This window comes from Nannobrachium achirus, assembly GCF_963921795.1.
Source record: "Nannobrachium achirus genome assembly, chromosome: 14".
Lineage (NCBI taxonomy): Eukaryota > Metazoa > Chordata > Actinopteri > Myctophiformes > Myctophidae > Nannobrachium > Nannobrachium achirus.
Window position 1 is genome coordinate 28,446,899 of NC_137821.1, and position 17,469 is coordinate 28,464,367.

The following is a 17,469-nucleotide window of genomic DNA, read 5'->3' on the forward strand; positions in this document are numbered from 1 at the left end:
AGTGTACAAATGGAACCAAATGGACCCGTCCTTTAGACCCCACTAAAGGAACCCACAGAGTCCCTGGAATCCACTTTGAGAACCACTGAACTAACAGAAGAATGTTCTTATCTGTTCTTCCCCCGATAGGCTTTGGAGGCCGTCCGTCACCACCACCAGTGCAGCAGCAGCAGGACACACACGGGGGAGGAGGGGGGGTGTGTTGGACGGGAACCCTGGGTGCCGCCGTGTTGGGGCTCACGCCAGCATCGTCTGACCGGACCCCCTCCACTGGGACTTAGATCTGATCGTCTGACCGGACCCCCTCCACTGGGACTTAGATCGGCCGTGGGCGGTAAGAGGAGGGTGCCATGTGGACCGCACGCCTGCTCCTCCTCGCCTGCCTCTTTGCACCAGCCGCTCTGGGTAAGTCTAGCTCCCTCCCCGGAGCTGGCATAGTATGCCGTTGTCGTCGGGTGGAAACCTTGTATGTCCAAAACCGTTCGTTGAAAATAGTGAAAATAGCCGATCTACAAGCACACAACGCCTTGTGTGCTTGTAGATCTGCTATTTTCACTAGTTTTGTCCGACGGTCTTGTATGATGAAGCAGGACTTTACTTCACGGAGAATCTAACAAATTTGAAACTTGGAGATACAAGATTTTTGCCCGACTGTGTGTGTGTGTGTGTGTGTGTGTGTGTGTGTGTGTGTGTGTGTGTGTGTGTGTGTGTGTGTGTGTGTGTGTGTGTGTGTGTGTGTGTGTGTGTGTGTGTGTGTGTGTGTGTGTGTGTGTGTGTGTGTGTGTGTGTGTGTGTGTGTGTGTGTGTGTGTGTGTGAGAGAGATTTTGAAGCAATAGCTGAATCTCAACCCGTAGCCTACCATTTTAATTTTCTACATTTTGTCAGCCAACGATGATAAAAAGCCTTGCACTCTGGGAGCCTTGTACTTTGAGTCTTCGGTGTCTCGCCGCTTCTCTCGCTAATTAGCGGGTTTTTTAACAAACTCCACTCGACTTTTTTTTCCCTCATTTTATTTTCCCTTCAATCTCTTTATCCATTCTCTCTCTCTCTCTCTCTCTCTCTCTCTCTCTCTCCCCCTCTTTCTCTGGCTTCCTATTTTTAGATCCGTCCCTCTCTCTGTCTCTCTTGGCTTCTTTTGCTCACTCTCCTGGCAATAGAAAGTCGAACTGAAACCATTTTCAAAGAGCCATTAACGGTACTTTGGGTTCCTTTTTCTTTTCTTTTTTTTCCTCTCTCCTTTTTGTGTATGTGTGTGGGGTGGGGGGTGGGGGGTGGGGAGGTGTTAAGAGCAGTGAGAATCGCAGGGGAGGAGAGAAGCTCTCTCTCTAGCTTTCATGGTTTCACTCATTACGTTAAGATGTGAAGATTAATTTTCAGCTTCTCAATGCCGTGCAGGAAGCGTCCGTGGTTTCTTAACAGAGGCTCCCTTTAGCCTATACGTGCGGATTGTAGAGTAAATGAAGTCATTTAAATTCTGAATTAAAAGAAGTCAATGATGGAGGTGGAAGGCTGTGTGTGTGTGTGTGTGTGTGTGTGTGTGTGTGTGTGTGTGTGTGTGTGTGTGTGTGTGTGTGTGTGTGTGTGTGTGTGTGTGTGTGTGTGTGTGTGTGTGTGTGTGTGTGTGTGTGTGTGTGTGTGTGTGTGTGTGTGTGTGTGTGTGTGTGTGTGTGCGCGTGCGCACGCGAGGCGCGTTTAGGGCCAGAGGGGGTCAAATTCAGTCAGCGTTTCCATGTTCACAGTACTGGGAGTGGGGCAATGGCCCATAAATATGCTAATTTGATACAGCTAAAACCATTAATGCAGGATTTGAAGCTAATTGAATTGTTTTTTTTTGGTGTGTGTTGCTTTGTGTGTGTGTGACTGTGTGTGTGTGTGTGTGTGTGTGTGTGTGTGTGTGTGTGCTGTGATATCCTGAGGGGTGAATGGTATGGTTGTGGTGGGGGGATCAGTGATGTTGCTAGGTTTTCAATGTAATGGGTCCCAGTACCCACAGGTGGTCATTCAAATGGGTCCCAGAATTATTGTATGGGTCCCGTGACGACACACGCTTCAAAAAGGACTTTAATTTAAACAAATAGTGGCAAATAGCTACTTGTATGTAGTTGATAAAGGACAGAAGCATGGATTTACAAGTACAATCTCAATCATCTCTTCAATAATGCCAGAACGCACAGCTGTGGAGACTCCACCACATGCAGCTCAGCTGGTGCAGTGAAAGGGTTGATAGCAGGAAGGATAGTGTTGTATGCATCCTGGGGATGCAGGGATGCTTAGTTTAATGAGTCCTTTATTAAAAATATGAGTCAGGGACTCGGGATGCGGGGCTAGTAGCATCACTGGGGGATGCTGGGTAAGCTAGCTAGCTTGCAGCTAATGAAAACAAAGCCACTTTGATGCCATTAGTTCTTCTTTAATGCTCGGCGGCACAGCTCAGGTGACAGCGACGTGTCCAGGGGTGTCGCACCAAATTCTAGGCCCTGGGTACAAGGATTCACTGCGGGCCCCCCATGAATGTTCTTCTTAGGGGAGGGGGTTTAACCCATTTAGACTGGGAATGCATTATTTTGTGCTTTAACTATTGAAAAATAGCAGATATACAAGCTTGTAGATCTGCTATTTTTTTTTAATCTTGAACATTTTTGCAAGTCTTTGGATATTTCAAATCCTTCTAAGGTTTATTGGAAAAACCTATGTTTCTATGTCAGTGGTGCTCAAACCTTTTCATGTGAAGGACCCCCAAAATGATATGTATTTGGCCACGGACCCCCATCTCAAAATATTTAGTTCCAGGGACTCCCCCCAGAAGCAATTTCAGTTCCAAATGTTCGCTTAAATTTTTTTCAAAGATTTGCACACTTTTGAAAAATATGCAATTTTTCAATAGCTAAAGCATAAAATAATTAAGGTCCCCTCCACCTTGGGCCCTAGTAACTGAGTCCCACTCCCCCCCCCCCCCCCCCCTCTTGTGACACCCCTGGGTGACACTAGCGATGTGTCAACGGGCCTGTCGCTGCGGTCCACCTCGTCCACGGGGGAGACGGAGGTGGATGCATCACGAAGCTGCTGATTTACTTCCCTGGTTGGAGACAGGGAGATCAACTGTGTGAGCACAATAGGTTGCATATTTAAACCGCAAAGTGCTGTAGTTGTCTCAAATTACACACCGGGATAGGGTTGCGCCGAGAGCTCCGACACCTTTAACGTGAATTACGGCACTGTGCATACATAAACGCACACACACTTGAGTGTGACTCACACTCAGTGGTGGAAAAAAGTACTCGTGTTTTTTTACTTAAAAAGTAAAAGCGTCAATGCTGCAATGTAGAAATACTGCAGTTACAAGTAAAAGTCCAGAATTCTAAGTTTACCTGAGTAAAAGGGCAAAAGTATTGGTATTAAAATGTACCAAGAGTAAAAGTATTGTGCACAATGTCCCATTTTAGTTTTCAAATGTATAAAAACGATCTACAAGCTCGATGCGATGCATTGTGAGCTTGTAGATCTGCTATTTTCAAATGGCCAAAATGTATATACTGTAGGGCTGAATGCTTAATGTATGTTAATAATCCAAATCTATAAAAGGTAACAAGTAACTAAAGTTTTCAAATGATTGTAGTTGAGTAAAAGTACAACATTTGACTCTGAGATGTAGTGGAGTAGAAGTAAAAGTAGTGAAAGTATTGGAAATACTCCAGTAAGGGTGCCCTCAGACCAAAATATGGTCGGCAGTGGATAAACTCTTCTGGTGCGCGGCTGGCAAAAAACGCAGAGAGCATATTCCGTCCCAAAGCCAGTGACGCGGCTGACGCCCCTGTCACTCACTTCCCGCACCGCCCTCCCTCCCTGTAGCCTGTTACACTAGCGTAGCGATCCTCTTCATCTTTTACGTGTCAACTCTATAATGGACAGGCGAAGGGTACTCGCCCTTGCTTTATTTGAAGGGGAAATGCAACAAGCTAAAAAGAGAAGAGTTTGGGTGCATGAGACTCTTGATCAAAACAAAACATCTCCCAGTCCCTTCCTGATTCTCAGAATGTTACGCCTTCGACTCACCCGATTGGACAGAGGGGGGAAACCAGAATTTGCATGGAGAATTTCTTTGCTCCAGCATAAACGCAAGGTCTGCGCGGAGCGCAGATATCCTCCACTGACATGAAACCGCCGCCTTCTCATTGAAATGCATTGGCGGAAGCGGATTCCACTCTCGTAGGTATTTTGGTCTGAGGGCAGCCTAAGGGTGCACACACACCAAGTACCTATGAGAGTGGATTCCCCATTCCGCCAATGCATTTCAATGAGACTGGTACGGTTTCATGCCAGTAGAGGATTTCTGCAAAAAAAACACTCCATTCTCATTGAAATGCATTGGCCGAATGGGGAATCCACTCTCATAGGTACTTTGGTGTGGATGGAACCTAAAGTAAAAGTACCTCAAAATTGTACTTAAGTACAGTACTTGAGTAAATGTACTTAGTTACTTAGTTTACACCACTGCACACACCTGATCCCATTCACAGTCTTTATGAGCACATTACTTTTGCTCCACTGACCATGGATTTGATTGTTTATTCCCAAAAATCAATTTCCTATTTCCTAATCTATAGCCATCTGCTCTGTGAATCGGCACTAGCCAAACGATCAATGGCATGTTTGTTTCTGCTGGACTCCTCCTTGCAACCAGCCAACCAACCGCTCAGGTTATTGCATTGGTGTAAAATAGCTAAGTATGTTTACTTAAAGGCCCGCTGACACGCTCCGAAATTATAATAGTATGATACAGTAAGTCACGTGGTCACTCTCTGAAGACGGTCTGAAATAGTCTGAAACTCATGTCACAGTGTAATCTGCCCCTCGCCCCCCCGCTGACCAGTACAGTAAGTAGTCTAAGTACAGTCAATTAATTTGATTGGCTTATAATTGGCATTCTCACAATGACATCATAAACATATTAACTAATATTTTAAGATTACTTTTTAAAGTGACAGTACCCCTTTAGATGACAGTCCTTTAAGTACAATTTTGAGGTACTTTTTACTTTACTGGAATGTTTCCCTTTTTAATGCCATATAGTCCCCCACAGCATCTCGAGGCAAATATTGTACTTTTTACACCACTAATTATTTGATAGGTTTAGTTGACGGTTACTTTGCAATTTTAATAGCATACGTCTACGAGCTCACACTGCGTTGTGATGCTATTTTCAAATATCTGTATGGAAACAGAAATAGTTTAGTTAAAGTTGTCAAATGATCAGTAATTATATTCCAGTAATGTGATATACGTTGTTTGAAATGGGACACTCTGTGTACTTGTGTTACCTTGAATATATTTTGATAATACTTTGTACGATTTAGACTGCAGGATTTTGACTTGGAACAAAGTACATTGATGGTTTCGATACTCTTTCCTTATAGGAACACACATCTGAGTACCTCTTCCACACCACTGGGTTCCTGCCCGCCGCCACTGTCCTCCTCGCGGATTTATGTTCTATATTGAGACGTTGCCTAACCTCCTCGTGTACTGTGCCTCACCAATGTTGCCTAAATACCCGATTAAGACCTTACGTTAGCATATCCAATTTGATTATCTCTCGCAGTCGTCTTGAGATGCAGCAATCCCATTTAACTGCCGGAACACGCTGCAGATGCTGAAAGCGGACGGGGCCAGATGTTGCCAGTGATGTCTATTTTAGGATGTTAAGCCATGGCGTGTCTTTGTGTGTATCTCCCTCAGAGTGTTGGTAGCAGGTACTCTAGGGGGATACTGGCCTACTTTGGGATGGTAATCTAGGGGTCCCTGGTTTCTCCATGCAGAGAGGCATGCTTGCATGTGCATGCACGGCTGCACGCACGCACGCACGCACGCACGCACGCACGCACGCACGTACGTGCACGCATGAGGTGTGTAGCACATGCAGTAGCATTCTTATACAGATTCCCTTCTTCACAAATAATGTTCACACCATTTGCACTGACACATAAACTTGCACGCACGCACGCACAAAAGAGACAAAAGAAATCGCGATTTACGATATTATCGCGATAATCAAATTCCATTATCCTGGGGCGGAACATTTGCCAAAAAAAGCAGATCTGCAAGCTCACAACGCGTCGCAACGCGATGCGTTGTGAGCTTGTTGATTGGTTATTTTTTGGCAAAGACATTTGATAGAGAGTGAAAAAATGACTATATCAAGTATGTATATTATAAGTTTGTTTGGTTTAAGTGGTACCGGATATGCAGCTCGGCAAATAAAAGGTGAATTGATCCCAGTGCATGACGGAGCATGATATCACGATAAATTACATCTCCACGATACGATTATAGTGAGTGTTTTTTTTCACGATAAACGATAATATCGCTAATCGTCCCATCCCTACTTTAGTTTAGCTTGTAAATCATTCACAATATTGAACTGAGCTCATGCTTCCTTCAGTGCATGAGGAGTGATCAGGTCGTTTCTTATCACCTGTCAGGTGGAGCTTCCCCTGTTGGACGTAGCACGTGGAAGTAACACGTTGTTCCAACCAGCTTTTTTCGCCTCCATCAGGTCATTATAGAGACTCAAAACTCCCCACAGAAAGGCCCTTTCGCCAACCCCACCTAGGGTGTGGGCACTGATGACGCAGAGGAGAGTACACGCCGCCAGTGCCAACACTGTCGACCGGCTTGAATCAAACCCGGGACCTTCTAGCTGTGAGGCGACAGACATACCGACTGCACCACCATGCCTCTCTAATGCTTTTGTCCGTGTGAAAATTAAATCTTGTGTTTCACATGCCTAAAACAATGGACTGTTTCTCTCCAAAGAGACCTTGAACAATCAAAGAGCTCCTGTTCCATGTACAGTAAGAGATCTTGTTTCTTATCTCTGTTTTGAAAAGGAGTACGACTGTCTCCAGATAAAATATATTTTTTTTATCTTTTTAGCTTTTTAATGAACTAAAATGTCCTCACATTCAAGGACGTGGCCGGTATTGGTGATACCAATAGTATTTCCATCTGCAGATATAAGTGTGCAGTTTGTGCACTATGTCAGTTAACCTTTATAGCAATACATTTATTTCTCAATACATCTATTTTCTCTTACATGTTTCGATTCTTAAATTAGCCATTCAAATCAAATCAAAATCAAATCAAATCACGTTTATTTAGAGCACATTTAAAAACAACTTTCATTGTACCAAAGTGTTATACAGACATTTCATCATCCCAGCAATACAGTGAAGAAAACGTCTCAATGCATAACAATAAAAGCAATAACAACAATTACAACATAGTAAACTAAAACAATGCGATGAAAACAGATAAAAATGTGTCCGGGGGATTCAAATGCTTGTGAGTAAAACGGGTTTTGAGCTTGGATTTAAAAGAATCAATTCATTATGTTTCCGCCTGAAACCATGCAATAGTGCAATGATGAGAAGGATGGCTGCAGTACTTTCTGCTTCTGGGTCAGTTGTGTCTGCTTGTGCATCTTCTGGATATCAGGAGACCTAATTCGTTTGGTCAGCTCACCTAAGCATTATGCCTTGAATAATTGAGCTCCGTCCAAATCTCCTTCTCCCGACTGTTTGAGATGCACCTCATCTTTCCAGAACACTTTTTTGTTCCATTATTTTACTAGTCATGATTTCAATGCCCCCGGTCTATTTCTTACCAGCAGCAGGCTTTATGAATTAGTCACAAGGTCAGTGCAATGGACGGCTGCATTGTACTGTGCATCCCCGCCATGCTATATACAGTACAGCGGCGTCAGTTCAGCAAAAGCTAAGGTATGGCAACATGACTGGTGTCTTGCACGCGCGCAAGACACCAGTCATGTTGCCATACCTTAGCAACAGGCACAATGAAAAGTACATTTTATTATTTCCCCCTGTAGCCAAGGTATGGCAGCTGCCATAGCTTGCCATACACAATTGACGCCTCTGATACAGTAGTGTGCTGTGCGTCTGATCTTAGTAGATCGGGCCCTGAGAGTCTGTGCAGAATGAACGTGCCGTGCATTCTCATCAACTACCGTCGTTGCCTTCTGGCCCTGTAGTCTTCATTTGTGCGTTGTCTTGTACCCGACTGTTGCATAGTTTTGTCCTGAGAGGAAACGGAAGAGACGTTGTGGGACAATCTCGACAGGGCAACCCTACATTAAGTCAATGATGGAATCCAGCTTGAGGAGGGGTGTGTGTGTGTTAGGGATGGGACGATATGAAAATTTCATATCATGATTATTGTGACAAAATAAATCACGATTTACGATATTATCGCAATAATCAAAATCCATTATCCTGGGGCGGAACATTTGCCAAAAAAATAGCAGATCTACAAGCTCACAACGCAACGCGATGTGTTGTGAGCTTGTAGATCGGCTATTTTTTGGCAAAGATATAGTGAAAAAAGACTGTATCAAGTACGTATATTATGCACCTTTTACCAATTATAGAGGTTTTAAGTGGTACCGGATATGCAGCTCGGCAAATAAAAGGTGAATTGATCCCAGTGCATGAGGGAGGACGATATCACGATAAATTAAATCTCCACGATACGATTATCGTGAGTGTTCTTTATCACGATAAACAATAGTATCGTCCCATCCCTATTGTGTGTGTGTGTGTGTGTGTGTGTGTGTGTGTGTGTGTGTGTGTGTGTGTGTGTGTGTGTGTGTGTGTGTGTGTGTGTGTGTGTGTGTGTGTGTGTGTGTGTGTGTGTGTGTGTGTGTGTGTGTGTGTACCTTTTTGGGTAAATCAGAAGGGACGCAGGACTAGACCAACTTGTCAGCAGAGATACCTCTGGCGAGCAGGAGTAAAAGTAATGCATGTGTTCTTCCTCATCATCTCGGTAACGGTGGATAACAGCGGAAAGCAATGGGAAATGCGCGGCCCCCACGGCTAAACAGCACATTCATCATACGTTTTCTGTTGCGCGCCAAGTGCCCCAGGATGGATTTTATATTCATACCCGTTCCGTTGGAATCAAAGACACGGCCGCCGTAATGGATGACGCCCCACGGACCACTCCAAGAGACCCAAGCATGAAGCCTGGGCGCAACATTTCTCATAATCACAGGCCGGTGCATACATCACAAATGGATGGTATTTGCTATGCCAATGGAGCGGTGGTGGAAAAACTACTCACATTCTTTACTTAAGTAAAAGTATCAATACTGCAATGTAGATGTACTCTGTTACAAGTAAAAGTCCTGAATTCAAAATGTACTTTAGTATCAACATGTACTTAAAGTACCAAAAGTAAACATACAAAATGTTTGAAAATAGCAGATCTACAAGCTCACAAGCTTGTAGATCGGCTATTTTCAAATAGCCTAGGTATAAAATAGGGCTAAAGTGGATTAATGTATGGTTTATAATATATACATTTTTATCTGCAAAGTAACTAGTAACTAAAATGTTCAAATAATTGTAGTGAAGTAAAAGTGCAGTATTTGGATCTGAGATGTAGTGGAGTAGAAGTAAAAGTATTGGAAATCGGAAATGCTCAAGTAAAGGACAAATACCTAAAAATTGTACTCAAGTAAATGTACTTAGCTACTTTACACCACTGCGATGGAGTGGGTGGGGGGGGGGGGGGGTGGACAGACAGACAGAGAGGATGTGATGCGCACACAATCAGTTTACGTGCGTGCATTCGTGCTGTTGCTCAGAACAATGGTGGGTAATTGACCACTCTGCCAATTACGTTCAAGGGGGCTCTCACAAGGCACACACAGCCACCCCGCTGTGGACGGGAAGCCACAAAGGACGATATCATGATAAATTAAATCTCCATGATACGATTATCGTGAGTGTTTTTTTTATCACGATAAACGATAATATCGCGTATCGTCCCATCCCTACCCCCCATCCCCCATACCCCCTCATCTCGCTTAATCACTTTACTGTGACTCGCTATTGCTCACTCGCTCACATATTCAGCGCTATCCTCTCTTTGCCGTCAACCGTGTGCTGCACGTGAACTGGAGTAACGTGCACGGTAGGAATGCCCTACGCTGGTAGAGCTATCCATCACACGTATGCTAATATTAGCTCTGGCCTAACGTACGGCGTCGGCCAATAGTCTGGCGTCAAGTCTCAATGTTCCCCACGCCCGACTCAGGACTCACTTAATTAATCTGCCAGGGCATCCCTGGATTTGCCTAATTTGCTTAATTAATTAAACAAAGGTCTTTCTTGGGCTCGTGTTTCGAGTCACGGTGAAGCTTTTTGAGCCGCCGAGGCACGCGCGTTTTTGTTTGCGAGTGCGAGGTACCCCTTGAAGCGTGGAATGGAATAGCCTGGCCTTGTTTGTTTGGCTTTCTGAGTGGGTGTCAATCAGTGAAGTGTAATGTATAGGCGGGAATTTGTGGATGGCTCATTATTTATGTATGAATTTTGACATTTTGTCAAGAAAATAACTTTAAGCTGTATAATTTAATTTAGTCAAACAAGAAGCCAATTTAAGTTATTCTTGTATGACTCATGGGAGTTGTGAATTAAAACAAACAGGGTATATTAGTTATTATCTTATTTGGTTCCATGGGTACATGAATGGCGAAGCCAGATTGTGTGAGCTTTGTAGGTTTCCAAGCCCTGATCCAGAAAAGGTTGACCTAGACCACTGATTATTGTATTTGGACATATTTTGTGTATATTTTATTTATATAAATATAAATAGATACTGTGTTTAAATATAATAATTTTATATATATATATATATATATATATATATATGTTACAGTATGTTTGGGTAACTCAGGACGTTCATTGTAAGAGCGCTTGTTTTCCACCAGATGGCGACGACAGCCACTGCTCTGCCATTCACTAGTGAAGGCGCTGACGTCACTCGTTTGCGACTCTCTTTCTTTATTTACTAGCCTAGCCTAGCCTAACCTAGCCTAGCCTAGCCTAGCCTAGCTTAGCCATTAGCTCCATTGTAGTCACTTGGACAGGGCGTTTATCGTGGGCTTGCCCAGGCCTTACGGCCTGGGCATAAATATAACGATTGCATTCACCACGGCTTCGTAACTCGCGCGGCGCTCCGCCGGCCGCGCGGCCCTGGCCCGCTCTTCGCGGGACAAAGGTCCGCTGGCCTTCGCGCCGCTTGCAATGTCGTGGACAATCGAGCGGCTCCGCCTGGAGGACGACGTTGTGGCGAGCGCTTGCTCCGCCCCGTGCGGCACCACGAGTGCTCCGTTTCTCGACCGTCCTGTTTCTCTAACAAACCGTGACATATATATATATATATATATATATATATATATATATAGTAATTGTATTACTATTTCTAAAACATACAAAGAATTTCACTCTGCGTGCCCCTCTAGGTTCATAAGCCTGTGTGTGAAATATGAACACTATTCCATTTAATCTACAAAAAACATACAGGGACTCATTTAATAGACATACATTATGCAGAAGATGAACATGCTGCGTGTCATCCTTTGGGGCGCATGGAGGGACCTTAGAATTTACATCCGTAGATTTTTATGAAATCATAACGTCATTTTTCTTTTTTTTATGGTGCAGGTTAAGTCATGCCATTTTACATTATGAGAAAACTGGGTTCATTGCTCATTTGGATAGCCATTAGTTATTACCGGTACGCAGATATGATTTCTGCAGCCCACAGGAAATATGAACTAGTTTTAGTAGCGGATGGTTTTCCATTGTATTCCTGGCAGACTTGAAAATAACCCAATTTTAATGCTTGAACAGAAGCCTCTCTATTTCCTTTTTATTGGTAATAGGTTCTGCTTTTCCTCCCATATAGGCCAATGTGACTGAAAACAGATAAATTGCACTGCGGTTATGGAGAATTTACTTCATTTCTATACTCTCCCTAAGGGCCACCTCCACAGCTGTCATTTGGATGCCAACTTCCTCCATGTCTGTCTGGCGAATGCAAATGTGTTGCTTTAGCGTAACACTGTTTCCGGACGGTTCCGCATAATGTTGTCGGTTCACGTGACCTAATTTCATTGGAATTATCACTTTGGGCCGTAAACGAAGCCACAGCGATGCAACATGCTTTGAGCTTCTAGATTAGAGATTTTCACTATTTTTGGGATAAAACATCTATCTTGTCTGTACGGATGGGACGATATGAAAATGTCATATATCACGATTATTGTCACAAAAGAAATCGCGATTTACGATTATTATCGCGATAATAAAAATCCATTATACTGGGGCCATTATCCAAAGAATAGCCGATCTACAAGCTCACAACATACACATTTGAAACTTGGAGATACAAGAGTTCTGCCCGACAGTGATGATATAGAAATAAATGTAACACACACAAAACTGTTCTCGGGTTATTCAATTTACCGACACGAACAAGTTTATTGTTGGTCCTAAATATCGGTTTAAGATAACAACATAACGCATCACAATGCAACATAACGCTTTATTGTTGCCTGGAGGGAGATTTCAGGAGAGTATGTCCCTGAGAATAAACACGCGAGAGGTACAGGTAAGAGTAATGGTGCTCATACTGCATGAGTACATCCACTCAGAACATGAATATCACACAGCGATGAAGCATCAAAGTACCAGCCTGTTTGAATGAGACATCGTCCAGTGAATAGTTTGATGTGCACATGGATTTACGGATAGTTTATTCATCTTTGTCATCATAACCTTTTATTTCAATTCGGAGTAGGGATGTCCGATGTCCGTTTTTTTTTCTTTCTTTTTTTTCTTTTTTTTTCTTCCTGTATGGTATTTTGTGGTATTGAATTGTGTTTTATTGAGGTGAAATAAGTTACAATGAGTTTTGATTGACTGAAGACTTTATTAGAAGTTTGCATAGAAAAAGGTACAGTTTCATGACGGTACAGATCACTGGTACACGGTCAACTTAACACCTTCTAAGCCACGGGGAGCCCCTTAATGTTAAAACCGTACTATATCGCACATCCCCCCAGGGACTCTCAGCCACGCCGTACATTCCCGGACTTTGTCTTTAAAACCGGAATAAAAGCTTTTGATCCGAAAATCGGCGATCGTCTAACCTTCCCTAGTCACCACTCGTGCACTGATAGCTCATGCAGACCGTGCATGAAGCAGAGGTGACGTCAGCGCCTCTCCTTCTCCAAGGCTACTCCCAGCCATCCGTTTGCTGTCTGCACACTCGAGCTCCTACAGCAGCCATGCTTGGGGCTATGCTAGCGAAACTAGCGAAAAGAAAAAACAGCGGCGCTGTTCAAGATGGAGGGGCTGCGGGGTCATGTTTATAAACATAATATTATGTCTCAGATCACAATACAATAATAGAAATGTCACGGCTAATCTACCAACCACCATTCTATTTCGGACGTCAAGGTGTTAAAGGAGATCCTAGGAAAGCACTTGGCTTATTTACACAAATGAAAATCATAATGCAGCCAACCCTTCTCCTAATGGACCAAATGGACCCTTAAAGGTCTATAACTCTTAGTGTACAAATGGAACCAAATGGACACATTCCATTTGTACACTCTTAATATGATTTTATATTATAAATTGGGGTCCCAGCGATATGCCTTTAACCCATTTAGGCCTAACCTATAGTTAGGCCCAAATCAGAAATTAGCCTACAAAAACAAATATGTTGATAAATACTGTACATGTACTGTAAGCCCCTCCCATACACTAAAATGTGTACCCGGCCTGAATGGGAGGGCCAGTAGCCTAATGCATTTCAAAATGGGAGTCCTTGAAATTCAAATGGTTGAGAATCACTGCTAGATAGCTAGATATTATATTAGCATATATTGGTATCGGTTAATATCGGTATCGGAAATTAAATGTTGGATATTATCGGTTATCGGTAAAAAAGTCAATATCGGACATCCCTAATTCTGTACAATGTAGCTCTCAATGTAGATGAGATACAACACAATACTGGACAGGAATATACATTTATATACACCAATATTAAATATGAATGAGAGGACATTCCCTATTCATCTGAACCAAAGAACCAAACCAAGATAGGCATCAATAGAACATAAAATACTGAGCTGCTTTCCCCAGATACTGTATCTTCACTGGATCTCTGAATGTGCAAGTGTGTGTGACCATATCTACATTATGTACTGTACACTGTACGGTCTATCGATACATTATATTGATAGTGTAGTGAAGTGTAAATGTCAGGGAATATATGAATGAATATACATTCATCACTGTAAACAGGCCATCTACACAGAGTATATAATCGTCTCTGTCTGGCCAAAATCTCTTAACTCCATTTTTGAGGTTTTAGATTTTTTGGCATAAATCAGGCCTATTGAACATCCATTACATCTGAGTGTTGGTTAAAATAATATTGAACCAATGGAAAGTAGTAAAAGGTGCTTGGGACAAAACCTCCTAACTCCACTTGAGCTCATTTTCCCGAAAATGAACATTTTGGAGTTAGGAGGTTTCGGCCCGACAGCAGAGGTATACTATATTCTACTAAACAGTGAATATAATAATTAATACTGCATACTCTCAACAGACCTTCAACAGTGATACTCCGTTTAAACGTGTAACCCAGTATGCTTTTCATTCAAATTAAATGTTCAAAGCTTGTGTAATTCCTCCAGCAAGCATGCACCCATCCGTCTTGCCATGGCACGAGGTACGAGAAGAATCCCCATCTCTTTTTAAGCTCTCCCGTAATGATGAACAGATCGATAGCTGGTTGGTATACAGCAGGAGTGGAAAAGTGGCTTTCGCTGCTCGCGGCACCCGAAGCCAGCCGTCTCCGCCGCTGCCAAGGCGCTGTCAGAACTGCAACCCGAGCGAAACGAATGACGGCAACATTAAGCATTGCGCCGCGCTTTTCGCCCCACAGGGTTAAATACCTCTGGAGGTTTTATAGGTGTTCGCAGCCGGCCGGGGGCCCACGTATATCTTCTGAATAAATGAATTAGCAGCCCTATCCACCCACCCCAGGCTTCCAAAGGCATAATTTGGTAAGCGTCGAGTGATGCCATTTAGAGTGGACTCGCGGCCGGCCCAATGGTGTTTAATGAGGACAGATATTGACAGCGGGGTCAAGTGGCGGTGGATGTTAGTTTACATTAGGGCCTGCATAATTTGTGTGGGTCTGCGTGGCGTGCCGATGCGTGTATGGCGCCTGGGGAGGCTGGAAGGGGAGAGAATTACGGAGCTAACCTCTTGGACCGACTCGCGGGGGCAACAAGGGTGGGCGTGGATTGACGAGAGGTCTGCCCCTCACCCCCCACCCAATGGCAAGGGCCGAGGTGTAATTTGGGGCGTGGGCGGTACCATGCGTGAGAGTGTAAGCAAGGGCAAAATGTGGATCAGGACAATATGCAAGGCCCACGCTTTTAGTACATTTCCACGGCTAATTACGCTTCCTTTTGTTCAAATGGCCATGGTATGAAATTGTATACAGACAAGTAGGGATGGGACGATAAGCGATATTATCGCTTATCGTGATATAAAACACTCACGATAATCGTATCATATTTAATTTATCGTGATATCGTCCTCCGTCATGCACTGGGATCGATTTGCCTTGTATTTGCCAAGCTGCATATCCGCTACCACTTAAACCCTTTATAATTGGTAAAATGTACTTATAATAATATATGTACTTGATACAGTCTTTTTTTTCACTCTCTATCATTTGTCTTTGCCAAAAATAGTCGATCTACAAGCTCATAACGCGTCACGTTGTGACGCGTTGTGAGCTTGTAGATCGGCTATATTTTTTGGATAATGGCCCCAGGATAATGGATTTTTATTATCGCGATAATATCGTAAATCGCGATTTCTTTTGTCACAATAATCGTGATATATGACATTTTCATATCGTCCCATCCCTACAGACAAGATGGATGTTTTATCCCTTGCCAGTCTTCCAAATCCCAACACGTCCTCGTGGCGCATTTACATACAGTATGTGACATATGTTTGCATTCTGAGGACACAGTAGGTGTTGTTATAAAAGTCGTCTGATGAGAACACGGCGCGCGGCGGCAATGCCCATGCACTCTACTTATGCAAATCTCCGAGCTTTATTGGATCGGGCTGCCTAAGCCCAGTCTCTGACATATGCTTTTCACGTTCGTTCGACGTGGGTGGTATGATCGGGGAGGAGAACAGGACATGGCGGTCCTTTATCCCCCTCTGCATGATGATGTGTCACTTTGGTGCGCTGCGATTGATACTCCAGGCCTCGCGGCCATACCAGTACACACTCCCTAATTACACAAATTACAGTTTCCCTATCTGTGGATGGCACATTGGATAGGGCCTGGGCCCTGCATGCTTTGCATGGCTTTTTCAACCAGAGTCTGCTGACAATCATCCATATCGTCGCTGTCGGGCAGAAACCTCGTATCTCCAAGTTTAAAATGTGTATGTTTTTTCACAAAGTAAAGCCCTGCTTCATCATACAAGGCCGTCGTACAAAGGTAGTGAAAACAACAGATCTACAAGCACACAATGCCTCGCACCGCCAGGTGTGTGCTTGTAGATCAGCTGTTTTCACTAGTTTAAATCATTTTTTAAATGATACATGCAAAACGAACGGTTTTGGACATACAAGGTTTTCACCCGACAACGACGATATAATACAGGGATTTACAAGTGGTTAAATGTATGATATATGCATTTTTTCCCTCCCTTCTGCAGATATTTTTTGGGGAAATAAATGTATATTATAGGTTCTGGCTCATAGGTTCTGGCAATCATGTTTCAGTTGGATGGATGGATGGATTTTCTTTGTTTTTCTTTTTGTCATTGAACTCTATTGTACAACAAAATATACTTGAAGGCATCAATCCAATGCAAAAGGATCAACATAATGTGTATAGACGCTAGTAGCAGCATAGATACTAACAAATACACATTAAAACAAATCAATGAACAGCAATTAGATTGTTATCATTGTATAAATGCTTTTGCATTGCCGTGTGACATGGGAGACACGGCGTTTTGTTTGAAGCGCTCTCGAGACGGCTGCTCGAGCTTGCGTAACCCGCTGCTCGATGGGCCGCTGATGCAGCAGGATACCGCTGAAGAGCTAGTAGTATTATTTGTTCCCTTTGTGCTTCAACAGCAAAAGCACCCTGGCAATTTACAGTAATGCCGAAACATCAAACGCGTAATGACGCCACTGCGCTGGAAATAAGCAATCCAAACCCCAAAAAACGCCTCGCACAATGAGCTTGTCCAATCAAGTGGTCCTCTGCTTCCATTTGTTTATTGTGCTGTAGGAAGGTAGGCTAAGCACTGTAGCCCTCTGCTTGCAGGCTGGATATCGTCGTCGTTGGCTTGAAACCTCGTATCTCCAAGTGAAGCCCTGCTTCATCATACAAGGCCGTCGCACAAAAGTAGTGAAAACAGCATATCTACAAGCACTCAACGCCTGGTGGTGCGAGGTGTTGTGTGCTTGTAGATCGTCTGTTTTCACTAGTTCAAATCATTTTTAAAATGATAAATGCAAAACGAACCGCTTTGGACATA

The 17,469-nt window shown here is 43.4% G+C and overlaps 1 protein-coding gene across 1 annotated transcript in view; it reads left to right on the plus strand.

Annotated features, from left to right (window-relative positions):
- Window positions 1–350: 350 nt before the first annotated feature.
- The window catches only part of LOC308298713 (adhesion G protein-coupled receptor L3), a gene marked incomplete at both ends in the record, with an annotated part of 264,755 nt that continues 247,636 nt past the window's right edge, over window positions 351–17,469 (plus strand). Inside the window, one exon of the mRNA XM_080742365.1 lies at window positions 351–405. Within this exon, the coding sequence (XP_080598491.1) occupies window positions 351–405 (55 nt within the window). The remainder of the gene's footprint in view (window positions 406–17,469) is intronic.